At 63.1% G+C, this 21,616-nt stretch overlaps 1 protein-coding gene across 1 annotated transcript in view; it reads left to right on the forward strand.

The window, feature by feature from the left end:
• The window catches only part of LOC125081017 (SCO-spondin-like), a 51,827-nt gene that overhangs the window by 18,274 nt on the left and 11,937 nt on the right, over positions 1–21,616 (forward strand). The window contains exons 40-77 of the mRNA XM_047695391.1: positions 187–372; positions 508–605; positions 1,186–1,339; positions 1,414–1,567; positions 2,075–2,150; positions 2,910–2,967; positions 3,986–4,089; positions 4,319–4,517; positions 5,278–5,460; positions 5,542–5,706; positions 6,449–6,628; positions 6,748–6,870; positions 7,011–7,140; positions 7,224–7,349; positions 7,505–7,596; positions 8,573–8,746; positions 9,090–9,254; positions 10,056–10,308; positions 11,308–11,354; positions 11,507–11,677; positions 11,974–12,105; positions 12,344–12,489; positions 13,765–13,859; positions 14,503–14,555; positions 14,725–14,931; positions 15,057–15,227; positions 15,330–15,409; positions 16,450–16,619; positions 17,146–17,192; positions 17,306–17,497; positions 17,588–17,758; positions 18,020–18,220; positions 18,561–18,657; positions 18,767–18,966; positions 19,324–19,490; positions 20,788–20,948; positions 21,134–21,357; positions 21,483–21,524. Of these exons, the coding sequence (XP_047551347.1) occupies positions 187–372; positions 508–605; positions 1,186–1,339; positions 1,414–1,567; positions 2,075–2,150; positions 2,910–2,967; positions 3,986–4,089; positions 4,319–4,517; positions 5,278–5,460; positions 5,542–5,706; positions 6,449–6,628; positions 6,748–6,870; positions 7,011–7,140; positions 7,224–7,349; positions 7,505–7,596; positions 8,573–8,746; positions 9,090–9,254; positions 10,056–10,308; positions 11,308–11,354; positions 11,507–11,677; positions 11,974–12,105; positions 12,344–12,489; positions 13,765–13,859; positions 14,503–14,555; positions 14,725–14,931; positions 15,057–15,227; positions 15,330–15,409; positions 16,450–16,619; positions 17,146–17,192; positions 17,306–17,497; positions 17,588–17,758; positions 18,020–18,220; positions 18,561–18,657; positions 18,767–18,966; positions 19,324–19,490; positions 20,788–20,948; positions 21,134–21,357; positions 21,483–21,524 (5,394 nt within the window). The remainder of the gene's footprint in view (positions 1–186; positions 373–507; positions 606–1,185; positions 1,340–1,413; positions 1,568–2,074; positions 2,151–2,909; positions 2,968–3,985; positions 4,090–4,318; positions 4,518–5,277; positions 5,461–5,541; positions 5,707–6,448; positions 6,629–6,747; positions 6,871–7,010; positions 7,141–7,223; positions 7,350–7,504; positions 7,597–8,572; positions 8,747–9,089; positions 9,255–10,055; positions 10,309–11,307; positions 11,355–11,506; positions 11,678–11,973; positions 12,106–12,343; positions 12,490–13,764; positions 13,860–14,502; positions 14,556–14,724; positions 14,932–15,056; positions 15,228–15,329; positions 15,410–16,449; positions 16,620–17,145; positions 17,193–17,305; positions 17,498–17,587; positions 17,759–18,019; positions 18,221–18,560; positions 18,658–18,766; positions 18,967–19,323; positions 19,491–20,787; positions 20,949–21,133; positions 21,358–21,482; positions 21,525–21,616) is intronic.

A 21,616-nucleotide genomic window follows, 5' to 3' on the forward strand; every position in this document is an offset into this window, starting at 1 on the left:
GAAGTCATCCTCGCTCAAGCTGACTCTGCCCTTTCTGGACCTCCCTTCCATCCCGGGTCAAGGTCAACACAGGGCCCTTGGCCTCCCTCAGCAACTCTTGGGACTTCCTGACTGTACCCCTGGCAGGGTCCTGCCACCCTTTGCCCTTCTCCAAGTCCATCCAGCCCCTCTCTCCTCTGCACCCAGACCCCTGCTATTCTTCGCTGGGCCTGGCCCGACTCCCTGAGGGAAGCCTGAAGCTGGAGCCCCCCACCCAGGCTGCCCTCCTGGGGGCTCCCACCGAGGGGCCTGGCTCTCAGGGTCGGAGCACTCGGAGGCGCACCCGCCCCCCCTTCCTGCAGCTCAACCTGCTGCAGCCTAGGAACCTCACTGGTCAGTGTGGTGGGGGCGGGGCTGGGGGAATGGGTGGTGATGGTGGGCCGGGGGCGGGGCTGGGGGAATGGGTGGTGATGGTGGGCCGGGGGAGGGGCTGACTCTTTCAGCTCTGCCTGCTGCCCCATCCCCCAGGCATCATGGTGCAGGGGGCTGGGCCCTCCGCCTCCCTCCAGTTTAGCAGCGATGGTCTACACTGGCACAACTATACTGACCTCCTGTCCCCAGCCAAGGTAGGGCTACCCGAGCCTCCTGGGGCAGGGACCCACCATGCCTCTTTGTGGGTCCCACTGTCCTTGTTCCCGAGGGCCTCCCAGTCTCCCCGAGGGGCATTCCTACCTTAGAGGCCTGTTGAACACCTGTCAGTAGAAGGGACTGTCAGGAGGGTGTCATAGCCATTGCCGTGGCTGAGCTGCAGGGCAGCTGTGCAGAGCTCTGTGGGTGGAGGGGAGTAGGGTGACATCAAGTTCACTGAGGATCTCAAGGACCATGTCAGGAACTGCTGGGACACAGCCCTGACCTTAGGAGGTTTGTATCCTCCCTGGGGAGACAAGCCTCACGAAGCAGGAGGAATTAGTCTATAACCGCATATTTACTCTGAATTCTCTGTGTCTCTGGGGACACATGAATGGACACAGCCTGGTCCCCACCCTCAGGGCACCTGGGCCAGAACCCACAGTCTTGAGGGAGTCTGATGATTCATGCCAGGAGAGCATGAGCTCTTTGTGCCTGGAAGTTTGGCCACTCAGTGGGGTCAGGGCAGTGGCCCAGAGAGAAGGCCAGCTCAGGCCTGGTGCACACCTGTCCCTACAGCTTTTTGCTAGGAACTCGGACGATGGGGCCCCCACAGTGTGGACTTTCGGCCGGATGGTGCAGGCACAGCACGTCCGGGTGTGGCCCCACATCAGCCATCGTGACGCCAACTACAGCATCTCCCCAGGGGTGGAGCTGCTGGGCTGTGCACCAGGTACCAGTGGGCTGGGGGTGAGCAGGTGCAGGGGGCGGGACAGATGGGAGCCCTCAGCCATGCCCTCCCACCAGTGTCCCCGCTGGAGGCGCCCCCATGCCCAGGAGGTGGGCGCCGCTGTGCGGGTGCTGAGTGTGTCCCGCGGGGGGAGCCGTGCAACGGGGTGAAGGACTGTGAGGACGGCTCCGATGAGGAGGGCTGCACGCCCCCGCCCACCGCCACTGGCAGGTATGTGGGTGCCCTGCTGCCCAGCTTATCCGTGGAGGGGCCGGCCTGTGGGAGAGGCCCTGCACCGCCTTCAGCCCTGAGGTGCCCATGGCTGGAGGCCCCTTCCCACCACGGGATTCTCGGAAGCCCTTTCCCTAGAGTCTGGAGGTTAGTGGTTCTCAAAATGTGGCCCCGGCCCAGCAGCAGCAGCAGCAGCATCCCCCAGAAGTCATGAGCAACGAAGGTTCTCAGGCCCCAGCTCAGGCCTACTGAAACAGACCCTTGAGCCTGTAACAGAAATCTGCTTTGCGAGCCCTCCAGGGGCGTTAATACGCTGAAGACCAGTGGGATGGCGACCCCTTTGTCTCATCTTAGCGGGCAGTGCCCTGCTGGAGTGCCCCAGCCCTGCCCTGCTCTGGGCCTGCCCAGAGAGGACACTGGCGCCCTGCCTGGTGGCGGGGGGGCGGTGGCGGGGGGGGCTCTGAGTCGGGAGAGCCCCTGGAGTCCCTCAGTAATTTGTCTTCTTAGAGTCTGGTCCGCAGCCACGATCCCAGCCCCGACAGCTTCCACCCAGCCTGGACCGCTGCCCCCCCAGCCCACGGAGGTGAGTGGGGAGCAGCAGGCCCAGCAGTGAGAGACATGGGGAGCCCCGGCCCTGGGGCCTCAGCAGCCATGTTCGCTTGCCCTGCAGTCCTCCTCCCTTTCTGCCCTGTGCTTCCCTGTGCATCCCTGGTCGACTGGAGTCGGCCTCAGCCCAGGAGCCTTCTGGGGGCCAGCCCGGTACTGGACAGGGAGCTGGAGGCCGGAGCGGCCGAGAAGCACAGGGCAGAGGCCTGTGCTGGAGAATTGGGGCGATTGGAGGGTCTTCACCAATGACTAGTGAAGTTATGCCTGCTGGCCTGGCTCCAGGCCCTCAGGCGCTCAGAGCTGGGAAGAGCCCTGATTGTCCCGGGGACCCCCAAGGATTACTGGAAAAGGCTTGAAAGACGAGGGAGTTCTGTAATGTGGAGCCCCCTGAGGAAGAGCCCCGTCAGGAACCCAGAGGGGAGAGTGATTGCGGCGCCGAGACCCCCATGCGTGGGTGCTGGGGGAAGACAGGGGTTGGGGGGGCACAGGAGCAGAATCCTAGGCAGTGAGAAGAGCCCCTGAACTCCCAGTACCTGGGGTGTCCAGCCCAGAGGTGTGCAGGGCAGTGGGGCTCCTCTCCCTAACTCTACCCTGCACTTTGGGGACAGGGGAGGGTCTGGGGGACCAAGGAGCACTCCAGTGGGAATAAGTGGGTGCCTAGTCACCTAGTCACCAGGCAGAACTGCCTCCTTTGGGGCCCAGGCTGCATGGGTGACTGAGCCCTCTCCCTTTATAGGCTCTGGGAGAGGCTGAGCGCTGGCATCCCTTGCGAGGGTCACCCATACCCGCCACAGGTAGGTGCACAAATTCCAGGCCCCCTGTCCCTAGGCCCCCGGGGGAGCGACCGTTACATCTCAGCAGTCGGTCTCCTGCTGACCCCTGACACCGCTCAGTGGAGCAGGGTTGCCTCCAGGAGGAAGACCTGGTCACCAGGGGCGCCTTGGCCAAATCCTGCCCCGCCCACCCTCCTGGATTCCAGGGTTGGACGCTCCGGGATGGCTCCCTGGGCCAAGCCTGGGCCCTGCAGCATGGCTCCCTTCCCCAGGCCCCTGGCTGGGACAGCTCTCCCTGGGGCAGTGGAATGCTGCCTGTGCGCCCTCCGCTCACCCACGAATGCGGCCAGGCACCCCTTTCGGAAGGGCTTGCTGGCAGCAAATGACAGGGAGGAGGGGCTCACCAAGTCAGCGCCATCCTAAACTGGGCGGGGAAGGAGCTCCCAGCTGGTCACGTACAGGCCTTCCGGTGGCTGCCCGGGTCTGTCACCTGCTCCTTAGCCCGAGGACAGGTGTCGCAGAGCGAGGGGGGTAAGAGGTGGGCCATTCTTCTGTGAAACGCAGATGAAGCAACTTGTACCATCCCTTACGTCCCTAACACGCAGACCGTGGGATGAATTCTAGTATGATTCTAAATCTGCTTCTAGAAAAACGGCTGTTGTTTAACATTCATCTTTTGTCAGCAAAGAAGTCTCAAACCCCTTTCCGCTGTCGCTGCCAGGAAGTCGTCAGGTGCAGGGCCTTAAACAATGTACTGTCCCCTTGACTTGGAAGCGGCCCCGTGTGTCTCCTTGAGAGGCGGGGACACATCTCAGCCCCAACCTAAGTGCTTTTCTACTTTCGTGTAAACCCTCTCATGCTCCTCGGACTACGGAGTCCTACTTCATCGGTGGTCCGAAGCCCCTCCGAAGGGGCAGGGTCTGGTCTGTCCTCACCCTGCAGCACCCAGAGCCTGGATGCCCTTCCGAGAGCCTGGGTCTGCTTCATGTCACGGGAGGGGAGCTGGCGGGCCTCATCCCTCCCTCTCCTGCACCCGCAGGGAAAGGACCAGTGACTTGGGCCCCAGCTTCCGAGCCTCCTTACTTGAGTCCTGGGGAGCCTGTGCAGACGGTGACCACCACCCCCACATCCCAGGTGACCCCAGTGGCCCTTGCTGGTAAGATTCTGTGGTCTTCTGCTTGCTCAGCCCGTGCATCCCAACAACATTCCTGTTGGAGAAACAGAGGCTCCAGGGGGTTAGCCACTTGGCTCAAGGTGGCACACCTTGAGGTCAGGGTTGTGGAAGGACTTGGGCCACACCTCCTGAAACAGCTCATGACTTTTCCATGGTCCCAAGAGAGGGAGGAAGTGGGGGCACACCAGACGTCGGGAGGGGGGAGGATGCGGTGGGCAGGTGTCCCGTCAGCCGGCTGCGGTGGTACCCACAGGCCAGAGCATCGCCCCAGAGCCCTTCCCACCTGCGCGGTGCAGCCCAGGCCAGGTGCCCTGTGAGGTGCTGGGCTGCGTGGAGCAGGGACAGCTGTGTGATGGCAGGGAGGACTGTCTGGACGGCTCTGACGAGAGCCACTGTGGTAAGCAGGGGGCCCTCAGGACACCCTGGAGGGTTTGAAGTCATGGGGGTGACAGTGGCCAGAGGGCTTTAGGTTTGGGGAATTCTCTGCCTCCTATTCTGAGTACATCTGGGAAGGAAATGTGAGAGGCGGTGGGTAGCAGAGAGTGAAAAGAAACAGCCAGGAATGTGTGTGTTTTGGGGGACGGTCAAAAGGGGAAATGGGACAGTTTCCAGTCCTAGCCTGTTTCATAAACCGTGTGTGATCTTTGAGAGGATTCCTCTAACTATGCGTCCATCCACCCATCTACCATCCAAATATCCACCCACGCACCACTCACCCGTCCATCCTCCAGCCTTCCAACATTCATTCATTCCCCTTCATTCCCCATCCATCCATCCGTCCGTCCATCCGTCCGTCCATCCATCCAAAGCGGATCGCTGTGCTCAAAACCTAGTCTCGCAATCAGGGAAGGAGCACCCCTAGGAGCGCCCATTGAAGAAGAGGGTCTCCGAGGAAGGAGCTGTTTTCTAGACACCCTCTCTCTGGACACTAGAGCCATTAGCAAGCAGTGGCTGTGTGAGGGCCTCTAGCAAGCCCAGCACCCCCGCCCCCCCGCCACCATTCTTACCCACACAGAGCAGAGAGAAGCCTGCATGGGGCGCGGGAAGCTTCAGGAGGCACGACTTCGGCCAACAAGCTGCTGTGTTCTTGGCCTGAGGTTGAAGGGGCTCAGTTTATCACCGGGTCAGGAATCACTCACGTGGCTCCCTTCCCCCAGCCTCGTGGGCAGCGAGCCCTGTGCCCTTCACGGTGCCCACCAAGGCCCTGGCCGGACTGCTGGCCTCGCGAGCCCCCTGCTCCCCGAGCCAGCTGAGCTGCGGTAGTGGGGAGTGCCTGCCGGCTGAGCGGCGCTGTGACCTGCGGCCAGACTGCCAGGACAGTTCAGACGAGGACGGCTGTGGTATGTGCCTGGCCGGGGGACACCACTGAGGGCCCTGCCCCTGCGTGAGCCTCCTCTGAGTCCCCCCATTTCCCCCTACAGTGGACTGTGGGCTGGCGCCCTGGTCTGGCTGGAGCGGCTGCAGCCGCACCTGCGGGCCGGGCCTCGCCTTCCAGCACCGGGACCTGCTGTGGCCTCCCCTGCCTGGGGGCAGCTGCCCGTCCGACAGGCTCCGCAGCCAGCCCTGCTTCGTGCAGGCCTGCCCAGGTAACCAGCACCCAGGCCTCCTCAGGAACCCCTGGGGGTGTGGGACACCTGCCTTGGTCTCCCTTCCAAGACCCACACGAGAGGGATGCCCTTGCCCTCCTGGGGACCCCAGGTCCAGGCTCCTCTCCGGGGCTCTAGGAGGACAGCCCCTTCTGATGTCCCAGCTTCATGCCTTTTTCCTCCAGAAGCCTGCACCTGGCCCTGCCCTTTGCCCTTTTCCTGCTTGAGTAGTTCTGGTCCTTAACCTTGAGTGTGGGAACTAGAGCCGCAGACCCCGTCCCGCTTCAGAGTTAGGGTGTTACTAGGCTGTGCCTAGGACCTGGAGCCCTTCTGTTCTGTCGACCTGAGGGAGTAGCACCCACCTTGCCTCTGCGTTGCAGAGAGGGGCTTCCTGCATGGGGTGGGGGGGTGTCTTGTGAGCCCCCGCACCTGGACTCCTAAGCTGGTTTCTGTCTGCTGCCGCCAAGAGGTGCCCTGCTCCAGAATTCCTACTGTCCCGGCTCTTTCCCTGCAACCAGATCCTTTATCCTGCGAGGCAGCCAGAGCTCTTTGCTTCGGTCCACCCACCTAGGGGAGGTTTCCCAGTACAGGAGAGGAAGCTGTGGCGTCCCGGTGGTGCTGCCCTAGGCCACCCAGCTGGCCATTGTCCAGGCTTGTCTCTGCTGTGCCTCTTGCTCTCTCTGGTGCCATCTGTGTCTCCCTGGGCTGACCTGGTCCATGTCCTTTCTTTCTTCCCACACAGTGGCTGGGGCATGGGCTGCCTGGGGGGCCTGGGGGCCCTGCAGCGTCTCCTGTGGGGGTGGCCATCGGAGTCGCCAGAGGAGTTGTGTGGACCCCCCGCCCAAGAATGGTGGTGCCCCCTGCCCCGGGGCCTCTCACGAGGGGGCACCCTGCGCCCTGCAGCCCTGCCCAGGGGATGCGGGTAAGGGAGCTGGGCTGGGCAGGGGCACCCGAGGGTGGGGCCCCGTGGGGGTGGGGCTGTTGGGAAGGTCACTGGGCCTCCTGTGATACGCACCCCACCTAGCGTCCATCTCCTGCCAGGCTGCGGGCCAGGCCAAGTGCATGTTAGTGCTGAGCTCTGCCGGAAGGGGCTGGTGCCACCGTGTCCGCCCTCCTGCTGGGACCCTGAGGCCAACAGAAGTTGCAGTGGGCCCTGTCTAGAGGGTGAGGCACACCCAGCAAGCAGGAATGGGGCGGGCAGAGCCCTCAGGGGGAGCGTGGGTTGCTTGGAGGCCCTCCATCTCCCACCTCCCCTCCCCATTCCCTCCTTTTGGGGGCTGAGCGCCCTCCTGCCTACACCCCAGGATGCCGCTGCCCCCCTGGGCTGCTCCTCCATGATGCTCGCTGCCTGCCGCTCTCTGAGTGCCCTTGCCTCGTGGGTGAAGAGCTGAAGAAGCCGGGGGCGCCCTTTGTCCTGGACAACTGCAGCCACTGGTGAGGGTGTCTGCTGTGCTGGGGAGGACCTGGGTCAGGCCACCAGCCAGTCCCGACCTCCTCTGCCTCCTCCTCCCCTGCAGCTTGTGTGAGAACGGGGCCCTGCTGTGTGAACCCCGGGGCTGCCCTGTGCCCTGCGGCTGGTCAGCCTGGTCCTCCTGGGGTCCCTGTGACCGCTCCTGTGGCTCTGGAGTGAGGGCCAGGTTCAGGTGCGCAGGGTGGAGCTATTGGTGTGTGTGTGGTGGGGGGAGTATGGGAGGAGGAAGGAAAGGAGGTGGTAGAGGGTGGGTGGTGGTTGGAGGACAGGTGAACAAGGAAGACAGGAGTGCGGGCGGGCTGTTCAGGGGGATGTCTCTCCCCCCAGATCCCCTTCCAACCCTCCGGCTGCTTCCGGGGGTGCCCCGTGTGACGGCGACAGACAGGAGCTCCAGGCCTGCCACATGGAGTGCAGGATAGGTACAGCCAGGAGCTGGGACAGGAGCCAGGATGCAGGAGCCTGCTTCCCGCCTCCCCCTGAACGACCCCTGGCTCCCCGCCTCTGCCGGGCTTGCCTCCCTCCTCTCAATTGCTGCCCTAGGAACACAGCACGATCTCTGGGGCCGCTGGTCACCTGCATGGTGGTCATTGTGGCCTTCTGGTCTCAGAGGCAGCCCTGGAAGGAGCCTTGGTGCCAGGGGTCTTGTCGGGGACCAGACGGAGGGTGGGGCCCAGGCAGCATCCTCTTCCCACACAGACAGCCCAAGTGCCAGAAGCAGGCTGATCTTGGGGGAGCAGGGTGTCTGAAAGCAGGGGTGAAGCTGCTCCTCTGGCCGAGCCTGTGAGGCTGGGGTGGGGGGCAGGGTGGCAATCAGAACACAGACACCAGACGAAGGAGCCCAGACTGTTTCCCGGGGTCCCCTCCAGCAGAACAGGTGAGGCAGACACTCTGCAGAGCAGGCGGAGCGGGCGGGGGGCGGAGGTGAGAAGAGGAGTCGGGGCTTGGGCATGGGTCCGTGGGTCTGGGCCAGGCTCTTGCAGCAGGGGTGGGAAGAAGGGGCCAGCGGAGCATGGTGTCCGACTGACAGGTGTCTGCGGGGGCTTGGGCTCCCAGCGTTGAAGCTGAGTGAAGGACAGGTATTCAGAAGACTCTGGAAGGCTTGATCTGGGGGAAGATGTGTGGGTGGGTAGGGTACATGAGGTGCAGCTGCGCCCACAGGTGGAGGTGGCCTGGGCTGGAGCTTGGCTAAGCAGGAGGCTGTGCTTTGCGAGTGAGACCTGGGCCCGGGGCTGGGGGTCCCAGAGGGGCAGAGACCACGCCTGAGCCCAGAGAGGCACTCCCTGACTCCACAAGTCCTTCCCCGGCCCCCACAGCTTCTCAGACCCAACCCAGCCTCCCAAGCCTCCCAGCCCTGCCAGGACCCCTGTGTGGAAGGCCTGCCCTTTCCCCCTCCAGAGCTGCTGGGCTGGACCTCCTGGGCACCCTGGTCCTCCTGCTCCCAGAGCTGCCTCGCCGTGGGAGGAGGCCCTGGTTGGCGCAGTCGTTCCCGGCTCTGCCCCAGCTCCGTGAACGCGTCCTGCCCAGGAGAGGCCACCCAGGAGGAGGCCTGCAGCCCCCCTGTGTGCCCAGGTATGTCCCCTGCTGTCCCGGGAGTGGCCGGGGCATCGGGATGGAATGAGGAGCAAAGGGGAAGAATGACCCCTTGGGCAGGTTTTAAACACCTGGGGCGTGGGGGGCACAGGGACTAGAGCAGACCTATTGTCCCGAAGCGTCTCCTCCGCCCCTGGCCTGTGACCAACAGGGTGGGCGTCGCCTGAAGGGGTGTTTGGGCCAGCCCGGGGTGGGGACGCAGCGGAAGCTGCAGTCAAGATCCTGCACACTTGGCACAGCCCAGCCGCCTGCGCCCCACCCCCTGCCCACACCTTCACCTGCGCCCAGCCCCCACCGTGATGCACTTGACTCTTCCTGACAGTGCTAAGCGCCTGGGGTCTGTGGGCTCCGTGGTCCATCTGCTCGGCCCCCTGTGACGGAGGCGTCCAGATACGTGGGCGCAGCTGCTCTGGTTCCACTCCTGGTGACCCCGACTGCCAGGGACCTCACAGCCAGACCAGGGATTGCAACACGCAGCCCTGCGCAGGTGCCAGCCTCTCTCCCCTCCCACCCTGCGCTTCTCTACCAGCCACGCCCTTCTCTGCCAGTCAAGCCCTGGGGGATGCAGACCTCTCTGCACCCCACCTTCCCACAACCCTGCCCTCCAGCTCCAGGACAGGCCATACCCTGAGCTAACGGGCTGCCGAACTTCCTCGTCTCCCTCCTCTGGCTCCTGTACCCTGGGCACTAGGGATGGGCTGTGGCCCAGGGCTCAGGCTCTTTGCCCCTCCCTGCCCAAGTTCTCCTTCCTAGGCCTGCAGCTCAGAAACACAGAGCCACTCACTGCAGGAATTGCGAGAAGCAGAGCCTGCCTGTCTTTAGAAGCCCCTGGCCCCGTCTCCCTCACCTTTCTCTATTGAGCCCCATCCTGGCCCAGGGACTGCTCAGCTTTCAAGGACATTTGTGTTGGGAGAGCCTGGGTAGCGTCGTGAGTTGAGCATCCCACTCTTGGTTTCGGGCCCTGGGATCGAGCCCTGTGTCAGGCTCTTAGCTTAGCACGGAGTCTATTTAAGACTCTCTCTCCCTCCCTCTCTGTCCCCCACCCCCTGCAAGTAAAAATAAATCTTAACAAATAAAAAAAAAGAAAAGGATGTTTGTGTTGCAGTTAGGCAAAAATGTGAATCTTTGCAGGCACAGGAGTGAACCTGCCCAGGAGGGAGGTGGGAGGGGCTTCCTCCGGCTTCTCGGTCCTGCTCCTGGGTCCCCTGCATGCAGCTTCCTCTCGCCCCTTCCTCTCCTGACCCTTTCCTCCTGCCTATGCTGAGACCCGCTCTGTCTTCCTATCCAGCTCAGTGCCCGGGAGACATGGTGTTCCGCTCCGCAGAGCAGTGCCAGCGGGACGGGGGCCCCTGCCCTCAGCTGTGCCTGGCTCAGGACGCTGGGGTCGAGTGCACCAGCTTCTGCACCCCTGGCTGCACCTGCCCGCCTGGCCTCTTCCTGCACAATGCCAGCTGCTTGCCCCGCAGTCAGTGCCCCTGCCAGCTGCGTGGGCAGCTCTACGCCCCGGGAGCACAGGCTCAGCTGGATTCCTGCAACAACTGGTAGGCCACCAGCGTCCGGCGAGCATGGGGGACGGGGCTTGGTGGCCCCAGGGCTGGATAGGCGTGGACACACACCCCGGGGGGTTGGTTCACCTCCTTGGTGCCAGGCCTGGGCCCCAGGAATACCAAAGCCTGCTCTCCGGGCTGGGCATCTGTGGGGAGACTGAGGCTTGGATCAGTGTGGCGATTTGTGAAGGAAGCAGGGGCTGGAGAGGGTCTTCTAGCCTCCCCTTCCAGTCACCTGGGCTTGCCTTTCCTGAATGTTCTTCCCTACCTGGGATCCCCTTGATTTTTGCTCAAAAACCTTGAAGCTGACACTGGGCTCTTCCAGCAGGGGGCGCCCTCCTCCTTTCGCCCCACATTTTTTTTTTTAACCTTTCAATTCATTTTCTCCATTCTCCTTGTTCCTCTTCCCAGTCCCGTGCCCCCCACTACCCCCTGCATGCTTCCTCTCCTCTGCCCCCTTTCTCTTCTTCTTTTTCTCTCTTAGATTCTTTTTCTGGAATTTCCATGTACTTGAGTGGTGGGCTTCAAACCACTGGAGAGAAGTAAAAGGGAAGGAAAGTGCACAGTTCTTCCCAAAAGGCTCAGGCTAGGGTCTTCTCTTTCTAAATCGCTCCTACCTGGCCCTGAGGAGCTGTTCAAAGTCCTTTCCAAAGGACTTTCCAAATTACTGTTGCTAGTAATAACTAGCAACAGAATGAAATATGTAAAGGTGAGTCTTTGATCAAAGTGAGTGAGGAAGGACAGCACAGTGCCCGGCCATCAGGGAGCCCGTGGAGGGCGGGACTGGGTGGGAGGGACCGGAGGGAAAGCCTCGGTCACCTCCTGAAGTTCCAGGGGGACACGGACCAACTCGATTTACTTTCTAGACCGTCCCTAGGGTTTTTCTTCTGTGCGGTGGGCACGGTGGTGCTGGCCGTGTCTCCTTGGGGACAGGTGCACAGAGCCCCATGGAGCAGGGTCTGACTGTGGCCCCAACGGGTTCTCTCTCTGCAGCACCTGCGTCTCTGGTGAGATGGCGTGCACCTCGGAGCCCTGCCCAGGTACCCCTGATGCCTAGGAATCTGCAGTGGCGGGTCCTCAGGGGTGTAGAGGATGCTGGCCATAAAGGATGGTGCTCTGGGGAAGCTGGGGCCTGGGCACGGCTTGGCCTGGCTTCACAGCCCCTGTGCCCCTCCCCACTCCCACCCCGCAGTGGCCTGTGGCTGGAGCCCCTGGACCCCGTGGAGTGTCTGCAGCCGCAGCTGCGACGTGGGCCTTCGGCGGCGCTTCCGGGCGGGCACTGCGCCCCCCGCTGCCTTCGGGGGTGCTGCGTGCCAGGGCCCCAACATGGAGGCCGAATTCTGCAGCCTGCGGCCATGTCGGGGTAAGAGCTAGGACCAAGGCCCCCAGAATCCTCCGGAGAGGAGCCAGTAACACCCCCAGTCACTTCCCCCAGACCCCAAGAGAGGTGCAAGGATCTACCCTTAAAGACGCCAGGAAAGGTCCCCAGAGAGCCCCAAGAGTCATTCCCCGCTCCGGGCTGAGAGGGAGTGAGGCCTCCCGCAGTGGGCCATGATGCCGCGGGTGTGAGAAGGGGGGGCCCTAGGGTGTCTGGGTGGAGGAGGGGGGGTGTGGTGGGCATGGGAGGTAGGGCCCGCAGTGACCTGACTGCCACCCCAGGTCCCAGTGGGGAGTGGGGCCCCTGGTCCCCGTGCTCTGTGCCCTGCGGCGGCGGCTACCGGAACCGCACCCGGGGCGGTGGCCTGAATGGCCGTGTGGACTTCTCTGCCTGCGGGCTGCAGCCCTGCACCGGTGAGGGCCATGCGCAACTGCCACACTATTCCCCGACCCTCCATAATCATCCCGCCCAACCCAGGGTCCTGTCAACCCCTCCCTGTCACCCCAGAGACCCCTCTCCCAGAGCTCCTATGGGTTCCTGCGACCTCCCCCGCCACCCCGGCCACACCTAGAACCAATGCCTCTCCTGGGTGGGGAGCCCGGGGCAGAGTTGACTGTGCCTGGGCTGGGCTGTCAATTCCTGTGTTCCCAGGGCCCGTGCCTGGTGTGTGTCCCAGGGGCAAGCGGTGGCTAGACTGCGCCCAGGGCCCTGCCTCCTGTGCAGAGCTCAGTGCCCCTCAAGGGACAGACCAGACCTGCCTTCCCGGCTGCTACTGCCCATCTGGGACTCTCCTGCTGGTGAGTGTCTTTCCTGACCTGACCTCCACGGGACCTGGGCAGGGGCAGAACCAAGGGCACGGGGCTTCAGAGTCAAGGGAAAAGCACTGAATTCGGGGGTCACGGCTCCGCTCTGCCAGCAGCCAGCAGGTGACCCTGCGTGAGTCACATTCATGCTTCCATGAACCTCTCTTCTCCTATCTGTGAAATGATGATAGGTCGAGAAGATCTTTACAGTTCATGCCTACTTGAGCACTCTGTTCTCTTACGTTCTTGGCTTTTTATCGAGTGCCTGGCCTGCTTAGTCTTAGGGGGGCTACACCGTGGGGAGAAAGTAGACTCTGCCCTCCAGGAGCCTCTGGTCTGGGGAAACCAGACCAGAGCACCTAGAATGAAGATGGGATCATCCCCACACGGCAAGTGAGCTTTGCGTAGTGTGGAGCTCGGGAGGCAGCCTGGCAGGGGCTGGGTCAGTGGCAGCAGGCTTCCTGGAGGAGGTGATCCTGACTGGACTGTCCAAGATTGCAGGGTGTGGAGAGCTGCAGGTGGCACTACTGTTGGAAGGCAGTGGGAACCAGGCTGGAAGTGAGGTGGGGGTCATGGAATCTGGACAGAAGCTTGTGGGGCGGTGGGGAGGGCTTAGAGAGGTGCCGCTGAAGCCTGGGCTGTGGGCAAGGGGCTGGACTCCAGTGGGGTCTGAGTTCAGATCAGACTCTTCTACTAGGAGCTCTCTGACCTCGGGCCATGTAGTCTTGTGCCCCAGTCTCTTCATTTGTCAAATTGTGGTGATAACGGGCCTCACCATTGGGGTACGTAAAAGGCTGTGGTGCCTCCCAGGGCCTGGCGCCCACCTCAGTACACTTGACTTTGAATCATGTGCTACTGGGTGGCAGTTTCTTAAACTTTAAGACAGTAGCAACTTTTGTCCAAATTTCATGTATGTGTAACTTCATCAGTTTCTATTTTCTTGATGAAATGTACAATTGTTTTTAAACACTGTTGTCCTACACATCGCAAGATGCGTGTTCTGTTAGCTGGTTCCAGGGACGTTTGACAGTTCAGTCCCTGTCCTGCAATCAGAGATGGTCTTTCGCTCCAGAGACTGGGGGTCCACGCCCCTTGCCACGGTTCCTATAACCCAGGTGGCGGTGGGAGCAGAAGGGCCGTTTGTGGAAGGAGTGTGGGTGGCGTTGGAGGGTGGGAGCCTGGGAGGGGGTGCTGGGTTCTGACTGTGGGGAGCAGGCCAGACCAGACCCACCTGGAATCCGGAAGATGATGGAAGGTTTTTGGTTCCAGAACAACGTGTGCGTGCCCTCCCAGGACTGCCCCTGTGCCCATGGGGGGCGCCTTTATCCCCCGGGCAGTGTGGTGCTTCGTCTCTGCGAGAACTGGTGAGGACCCCCCACCAGTGGCCGTGACCCGTGAGCACCTTGCTTCCCCCCTCAATGCCAGGGGATGTTGGCCTCCAGGGGGCTGTGGAGCTGTCCCTTGCCCCCCAGGCAGAGCTGTCCAGCTCCCTGAGGCCCTTGCCCATGCCCTTCCAGCCCATCCTTTCTCCTCCCACCTGTCTTGGTCCACTGTGCACCGCAGATCCGGGATGTGACCTCTCACACTCCAGGAGACCAGATATCCCAGATCAAGGAGTCAGCAGCGTGGTTCCTGCTGAGGGCTGTGGGGCAGAATCTGCTCCAAGTCCTGCTGTTCTGTGGTTGCTAGTGATCCTTGGCTCTTCCTTGGCTTGTGGCCACACCCCTGCATGCCGCCTTCCCGGGGCCACCTCCTCCTCGTGGGCCCCTCCTCACGTTGGTCCCTCTATGCACATCTGCGCTGAGTCCAGATGTCCCCTTTGTAGGACAAGTCATGTTGGACCAGGGCCACCCTAGTGCCCTCCCTGTAACTTGAGCACCTCTGTGAAGACCTTTCACCAAATAAGATCACATTCTGAATCCTGGGTGTTCAGGCGTCAATGAAGGAATTTGCGGGAACACGCGTCAGCCTGTGACAGCACCGTGACCTTTTGCTGTTTTCTTCCAGCTCCTGTGTTTCTGGGCTTATCACCCACTGCACCTCCTGGCCCTGTGAGGAGGGTGAGAAGGGGGCCCCCACGCCCGACGGTGCCCCCTGCCAGCTCCCTATCAGGGGAGGAAAGCTTGGTTGGAGTGGGGGGGAAGGGAGGAGGGGCGCTCTGCCTAGGCCAGTGCCTCCAGCCTACGCTCACTCCATCCCCACTCTGCCTTTCCCTCCTGTGCACCCCAGGTCAGCCCACGTGGTCACCCTGGACCCCATGGAGCGAGTGCTCAGCCTCCTGTGGCCCTGCCCGACGCCACCGGCACCGCTTCTGCTCCGGGCCTCCCACCATGGACCCGTCTGTCCTGGCGCTGCCATCCCCACCAACCTGGCCTACCCCTCTTTGCCCAGGCCCCGATGCTGAGGAGGAACCCTGCCTCCTGCCAGGGTGTGACCGTGAGTCCCCTGGTGCCCGGGATGGTGCCCTCCACACTCTGGGGATACCTGCTGTCCTGTACCGGCTGGCCCCCCGCCGACCAACACCCCCACCCCAAGAACTGCTTCCTTTGTTGTCATCCCAGGAGCTGGGGGCTGGGGGCCTTGGGGGCCCTGGTCCAGCTGTAGCCGGAGCTGTGGGGGAGGCCTGCGGAGCCGGATGCGAGCCTGTGATCAGCCTCCACCCCAGGGCCTGGGGGATTACTGTGAGGGGCCTCGGGCCCAAGGAGAGGCCTGCCAGGCTCTGCCGTGCCCAGGTACCAGCCAGGATTCGGGGACAGGGGGCAAGGAGCAGTCTGGAGAGATGGGCCAGAGTGGGCCACCCACACAGCTCTCAGCCCCTCATGTCCCTTCCCCAGTGACCAACTGCACTGCCATTCAGGGGGCGGAGTACAGCCCTTGTGGCCCTGCCTGTCCTCGCTCCTGTGATGACCTCGTGGTGAGTCCGGCTCCCTCGAAACGAACCTCCACCTGACCTCCGGCCCCAAGGGTTACTTTTGCAGGAGGGCAGGTTATGGCTTTGGGTCATGACCTCTTTGGTCCTGGGGCCGCCTCACACTGGTAGGGAGGGGTGGGATCCGTGCCCACCAGGCTGGCTCCTGTTTGTTCCAGAGGCTGTCTGAGCCTCACCCAGCAACCTTGCATTCACTATGTCAGGCCTTCCTGAATTTAAAAATTTATTACAAAAAGAACATAAACACCTATGAAGGAATCGTCCCACTAGATCATCTTAAATACCATGAGAATTTCAGTGTGTGGACCCTGAGTGTGAGAGTACGTGGGCACGCGTGTATGCATTGGTGTGCTGGTTGGGGGAACGTCCATCAACGTCTGGCCAGCACCATGGAGAGGGACAGAGGCACGCAGGCGCACAGGGTCCGATGGCACCAGGGAGCCTGCAGTGTGGGGAGGAACAGACCTGAATCAGGGATGCCCAAGGGATGGTGCCATGAGGCCCTGCGCGGGCACCTAAGAACGGTCAGGGAGGCGCTACAGGGGCTGAGCAGGGAGGGGAAGAGGGCCTGGGCCTGACTCCTGGCTTCCCCAGGGGACCCCAGCTCCTTCCCGGGTGACCCCGTGCCCTAAGCCAGCTTTCTATTGTGCTGTCCTACCTTCTGGGGAGGTCTGGGAGATGCCTTGGTTCCCAGGCACTGGCCAGGTCCCCCATGGAACCCTCCACAGGGTTCACATTTGGAGGACACCCCTCCCCCCGGCCACCACCGGGGGCAGCCCTTCTCAGGCTCTCATCCCCCCCTCCCCACTTCTGCGCTGGGGAGGAGAGGAGGGAGAAACCATTTGAAGTAGTGTCTATGAACCAGAGCTCGACAGCTTCCCGTCTGCCCCCCTCTGCCTCCTTCATCTCGTGCCTCCTTCCCTTTATCTTTCCCCTGTGGCTCTGTGCCCACTCCCCAGAGCACCCCTCCTAGCCCCCTCCGCCCTGTCTCCTGCTGACCCGCGCCCTCCCTTGTGGCCCCCCAGCACTGCGTGTGGCACTGCCAGCCCGGCTGCTACTGCCCTCCAGGCCAGGTGCTGAGTGCCGATGGGGCCCTCTGCGTGCCGCCCAGCCACTGCGGCTGCCTGGACCTGCTGAGCGGGGAGCGGCACCGGCCGGGGGTTCGGCTGCCCGGGCCCGACAGCTGCAACTACTGGTGAGGCGGACTCGTGGGCAGCTGCAGGGCCCGGGGTGGGGGGGGGGCGGGCCCCACCCGTGCTCTCCTGGGTCTCAGCTGCTGCAGGTTGGACTCCCATGATCCCCGAGGAGATGCAGGCAGGCACCGATGGTTGGAAGCCGAGGCATCCAGCTTGCTGTGTCTGCCCTCTGGGAGACGTGGCAGGCTGCGTGTGTGCTCAGAGGGGAAGGAGGGGTGACAGGCATGGTGTTCCTCCTCACTGTCTGGCCCCTGTCAGCAGCAGATGACCTCTGGTCATTCCCCAGTAGGACACACCAGCCAGCGACCACCAGGGAGCCCACGGGACAGCTGATGGGTCCCTGAATAGGACAGACAGTAGGGTCTAGAGGCTCTGGAGAATGGCCGGGGGGTATCTGAGACCCTGAAGGGAACGGGGAGCATGGGGTAAGGGGAAGGGAAGAGGCAGTTTAGGAGGGGTGCGGGTGGAGGGCAGGGGCAGGGCTGAGCTGCTGCTCTCCTTCCCGTGCCTGTGTGCCCTGCCCAGCACCTGCTCAGAGGGGAGGCTGAACTGCACAGACCTGCCTTGCCCAGGTATGTATGTCCCAGCTTGGAGGGAAGCAAGGAAAAGTGGCCAGGGCCACCGAGAGGGCTGGAATTGGGGAAGGCATGCCTGCGCCCCAGTGTCCTTCCATCGTTCCCTGCAGTGCCGGGTGGCTGGTGTTCCTGGTCGGAGTGGACGGCGTGCTCCCAGCCCTGCAGGGGTCAGACGAGGACCCGCTCCAGGACTTGCACCTGCCCCGCTCCTCGGCACGGGGGCACCCCATGCCCTGGTGAAGCAGGGGGGGCAGGGGCCCAGCATCAGAAGGAGACTTGCCCCAGCTCCCCTGACTGCCCAGGTGAGACACCCCCACTAGTCTGCTCAAATCTCAGTGGGCTAGGCGCCTCCTAGTTCTCCTGGCACAGCTGGTTCTGTCTTCCTGGCACAGCGGATGGAGTCTGGAGCCAATGGGGACCGTGGTCTCCCTGTGACCCGTGCGTGGGGCAGTCCCAGCGAAGTCGGGAGTGTATCTGGCCCCCCACCCCTGAGGGAGGCAGGCCCTGCCCTGGGGGCTACAGGCAGAGTCGCCCCTGCCAGGACAATTCCACACAATGCCCAGGTGAGGGCTTCTGCGGAGGTCTGGGAGGGTCCCTTAGAAGGCTAGGGAGATACTGCCTCTGACCGTTGACCCCAGTATACACCTGCACGTCATTTCCTTCTTGGGGTGGCCCTTAGATCACTCACCCTGTAATCCTGGGACCAGGTGGAAGGCCAGAGCAGGTGGGGGGGGCGTGGCCAGAGGGCTGGCCACCTGCATGCTGGGACCCTTCCAGCTGGGCCCCGCTCAGCGTTCACCGTCTTTGCTTCCCTCCTGCCACAGACTGTGGGGGTGGCCAGGGTCTTCTCCCATGCGGGCGGCCCTGTCCCCGCTCCTGCCAGGACCTGTCTCCTGGGAGCATGTGCCAGCCAGGTCTGACGGGCTGCCAGCCCAGCTGTGGGTGCCCCCCCGGCCAGCTGTCGCAGGATGGGCTTTGTGTGCCTCCCGCCCGCTGCCGCTGCCATTACCAGCCTGGAGCCATGGGTCAGTGCTTCCCCTTGCCCTCTCCCAGGGACCCCCCCCCCCCCCGCAAGCACTGCAGTGCCTGCCTGCCTGACCTCTGCCCATGGGGCCCAGCCTGGAGTGGCAGGATGGGGACGGGCAGCCTGTCCCCTCTGATGCTCCAGGCGTTTATCTCCCGGACATCCCACGGCATCCCGGGCCTGCCCTGGGTTCAGGCTTCCATCTTCCAGGCCCAGGATGTGGGGCATCAGGGGCTGAAGAATGATAGGGAGGGAGGTAGAAGGCAGTGGGGTAGGTGGAGGGACTTAGGGTGGGGGGCACACTGAGCTATCTGGAGTCCCACCCCCACTCGTGCCTTCAGGGATTCCTGAGAACCAGAGCCGGTCAGCAGGGCCTGGGCTCAGCTCCTGGGAGAGGCTGGAACCCGGAGAGGTGGTGACTGGGCCCTGTGACAACTGGTGAGCCCAGGGAAGCAGGGTGGGGAGTAGGCTGCCGAGCTGGGCAGTAGGGCCCTAGGGGGGAGGTGGCTGGGGTCCTGTCTTCTGAAGTCCCCCTCCCTGTCCCCAGCACCTGTATGGAGGGCACCCTGCAGTGCCGGGAGGTGCCTGGCTGCCCTGGTCCTGGGATGTGGGGTTCCTGGGGTCCCTGGGAAGACTGTAGTGTCTCCTGTGGAGGAGGGGAGCAACTCCGCTCCCGGAGATGTGCCCGGCCCCCCTGCCCCGGGCCTGCCCGCCAGAGCCGCACCTGCCACACCCAGGTCTGCCGAGGTGAGCCCCAACCCAGGTTCTGCTCTTGACGTTCTAACTTAACTTGGATTCCCATATTGGTCTTTGACACGGACTCAGGGGTGTCTTTGACCTCTTCATCCCATCCCTGTGGGCTGCCCTCTCCCTGGGGCAAGTGCAGGAGGAAGTAGCCAGATTCAGGGAGGGGAACCTGTAGGAGGGTGTGACACTGGTCCTGAGGGGCACACCCCAGGGAGGCTATCGTGGGCACAACTGGGGAGCCATGGGAGGGTGGGCGCTGGGGTGAGGAAGCAGGTCGTGGGGGCATGGGGTAGGTAAAGAACTAACCGCTCTGGGCAGCGTGGGCCAGAGCTGGCCCTGACCCAAGTGTTGCCCCAGAGGCAGGCTGCCCGGCCGGACGTCTGTACCGGGAGTGCCCGCCCGGCGAGGGGTGCCCCTTCTCCTGTGCCCACGTCACTCAGCAGGTTGGCTGCTTCTCAGCTGGCTGCGAGGAGGGCTGCCACTGCCCCATAGGCACCTTCCAGCACCACTTGTCCTGTGTCCAGGTCAGAACCCACGCAGCGCGGAGCCCAAGGCCCCCCTCCCTCCCCTCCCCTCCACTGCCTTTCCTCCCTCTCAGCTGCAGCCGCTCACCCCTGCAGAACCTTCCTCTGGACAGCGCCCCTCTTCCTCACATGACCCCAGGCAAGTGTTTGGCCTGCAAGGTTCTCTGTAGCCTCAGCTGCCTGGTGGGTCAGGCAGTGGACAGCTGGGGTGATACCACCGCAGGATGTCGCTGGCTTCCAGAACAGGGCCTGGCCTAGGCTCCTGCTCTTCCGCAATGGCTCTCCCTGGTGCCTGGCTCCCGCATGGCATCCAGCGTGGAGCCAACCGTGACTGGCATGTGGCCGGGTGCTCCCCCTGCCACGCCCCATGCTTCCCACACCATTGAGGCCACAGCCGGGAATTGTGGGTCCTGACCGCCCCCTGCGCCACCCCCTGCGCCACCCCAGTGGGGAAGCATACCTTCAGCTGGACTCTGCCTGGCCCTAGACTCCGGGTCTCCTGCCAGGGGATCCAGACAGCAGGCGGGTGCCCGCTGTGCTCTGCTGAGCTCTCCAGGCGCGTGGGGATTTCATTCCCGGTCTTTTTTTTTTTTTTTTTTTTTTTAAGATTTTATTTATTTGACAGAGAGAGAGAGATCACAGGTAGGCAAAGAGGCAGGCAGAGAGAGAGAGGGGAGGAAGCAGGCTCCCTGCGGAGCAGAGAGGCCGACGCGGGGCTCGATCCCAGGACCCTGGGATCATGACCTGAGCCGAAGGCAGAGGCTTTAACCCACTGAGCCACCCAGGCACCCCTCGTTCCCGGTCTTTAATCCTAATCCTGAAGCCAGTGTCCAGTGGCTACCCCCACCCAGAGTTCCAGAATGCCATGCCCAGAAGGGTCTGAGCAGCCACCTGCTTGACATAGAGCTGAAGCTGCTTCGAGAGCCACAGGGAAGGAAAGGGACACAGTTACCGTAAAGCTAGGAACCAGGTGTCTGATTCCTGGCTGAGGCTCTTTCCACCTCCCTGACCCCTCCAAGTCCCACCCCGTAAGGGCCTCTGCTGACCCTGACTGGGTCCTAGCTAAGTGCTGTATGCAGGGAAGCATTGACTGTCTCGCGCCAAGCTTACAGCCACTAATCTCTCACGTTCATGCCCCCGACTCAGAGAGTTCCACTTGCTCTAGGGAATGCTCTTCCGGGGACCCCCCAGCCTCCCATGCACCTCCTCCCCACCCCGCTTCGCAGCAGTGCCCAGGTGCAGGGAGCCACCCTGGGCCTGTGTGATGGCCCCTTCCCCTCTGCTCCCACCCTGCCAGGAGTGCCCCTGTGTGCTCACCGCTGCGCTGCTACAGGAGCTGGGAATGGCCGGCGCTGACCCTGCGGCTCGGCCCCCCATTCTGGGAGAGGGCGGTCAGCCCCTTGGGCCTGGGGATGAGTTGGGCTCAGGCCAGAGCCTTCGTATGGGCTGCAGGAACTGGTGAGGGGGTGGTGAGAGTGGGGGACATTTGGAGCCCAGGGAGGGGGAGGCACTGGCTGCCCCGCCCCTGCCCAGCCTGACCGACCTTGGCTCTGTCTCTTCACTCTTCGGGGTGGAGACCCTTGCCCACCCCTCTCTCCCAGGGTCTGTCCTGCCCGGCCCCTCACCCCCATGCCTTTCTGCAGCTCCTGTGTGCATGGGAGGCTGTCTTGCTCCATGGGGGACTGCTCCAAGGCTAGTGATCACTTCGGTCCTTGGGGGCCATGGGGCCCATGCTCCCGCTCTTGTGGTGGGCTGGGCACCCAAACCCGCAGCCGCCAGTGTGCGCGGCCCTCCCCGGCTCCAGGCAGCCAGGGCTGCGGAGGGCCCCTCCAGGACCTCAAGTACTGCCCCAGCCCGGACTGCCCAGGTGAGGGAAGCAGGAAGGGCTAGTCTGGCTGTGCTCGGGGCCTGGACGGTCCATGGGAGACCTACTGGAGGGAAGGACTGAATCAGGTAGTGGTGGGTTTAGAACTCGGCTTTTCTTTGGCACAGGGGCTGGAGGGTCCACAGTGAAGCCAGTGACAAGTCTTCCAGGTAGCCCAGAGTCCTTGGGTCCCAGCCCCAGGCTGTCCGTACCCCTCACACATGGCCGCCTTTTGGGAAAACAAGCCCAGAGTCCCCTCCCT

The sequence above is a fragment of the Lutra lutra genome, chromosome 11 (assembly GCF_902655055.1).
Source record: "Lutra lutra chromosome 11, mLutLut1.2, whole genome shotgun sequence".
Classification (NCBI taxonomy): domain Eukaryota; kingdom Metazoa; phylum Chordata; class Mammalia; order Carnivora; family Mustelidae; genus Lutra; species Lutra lutra.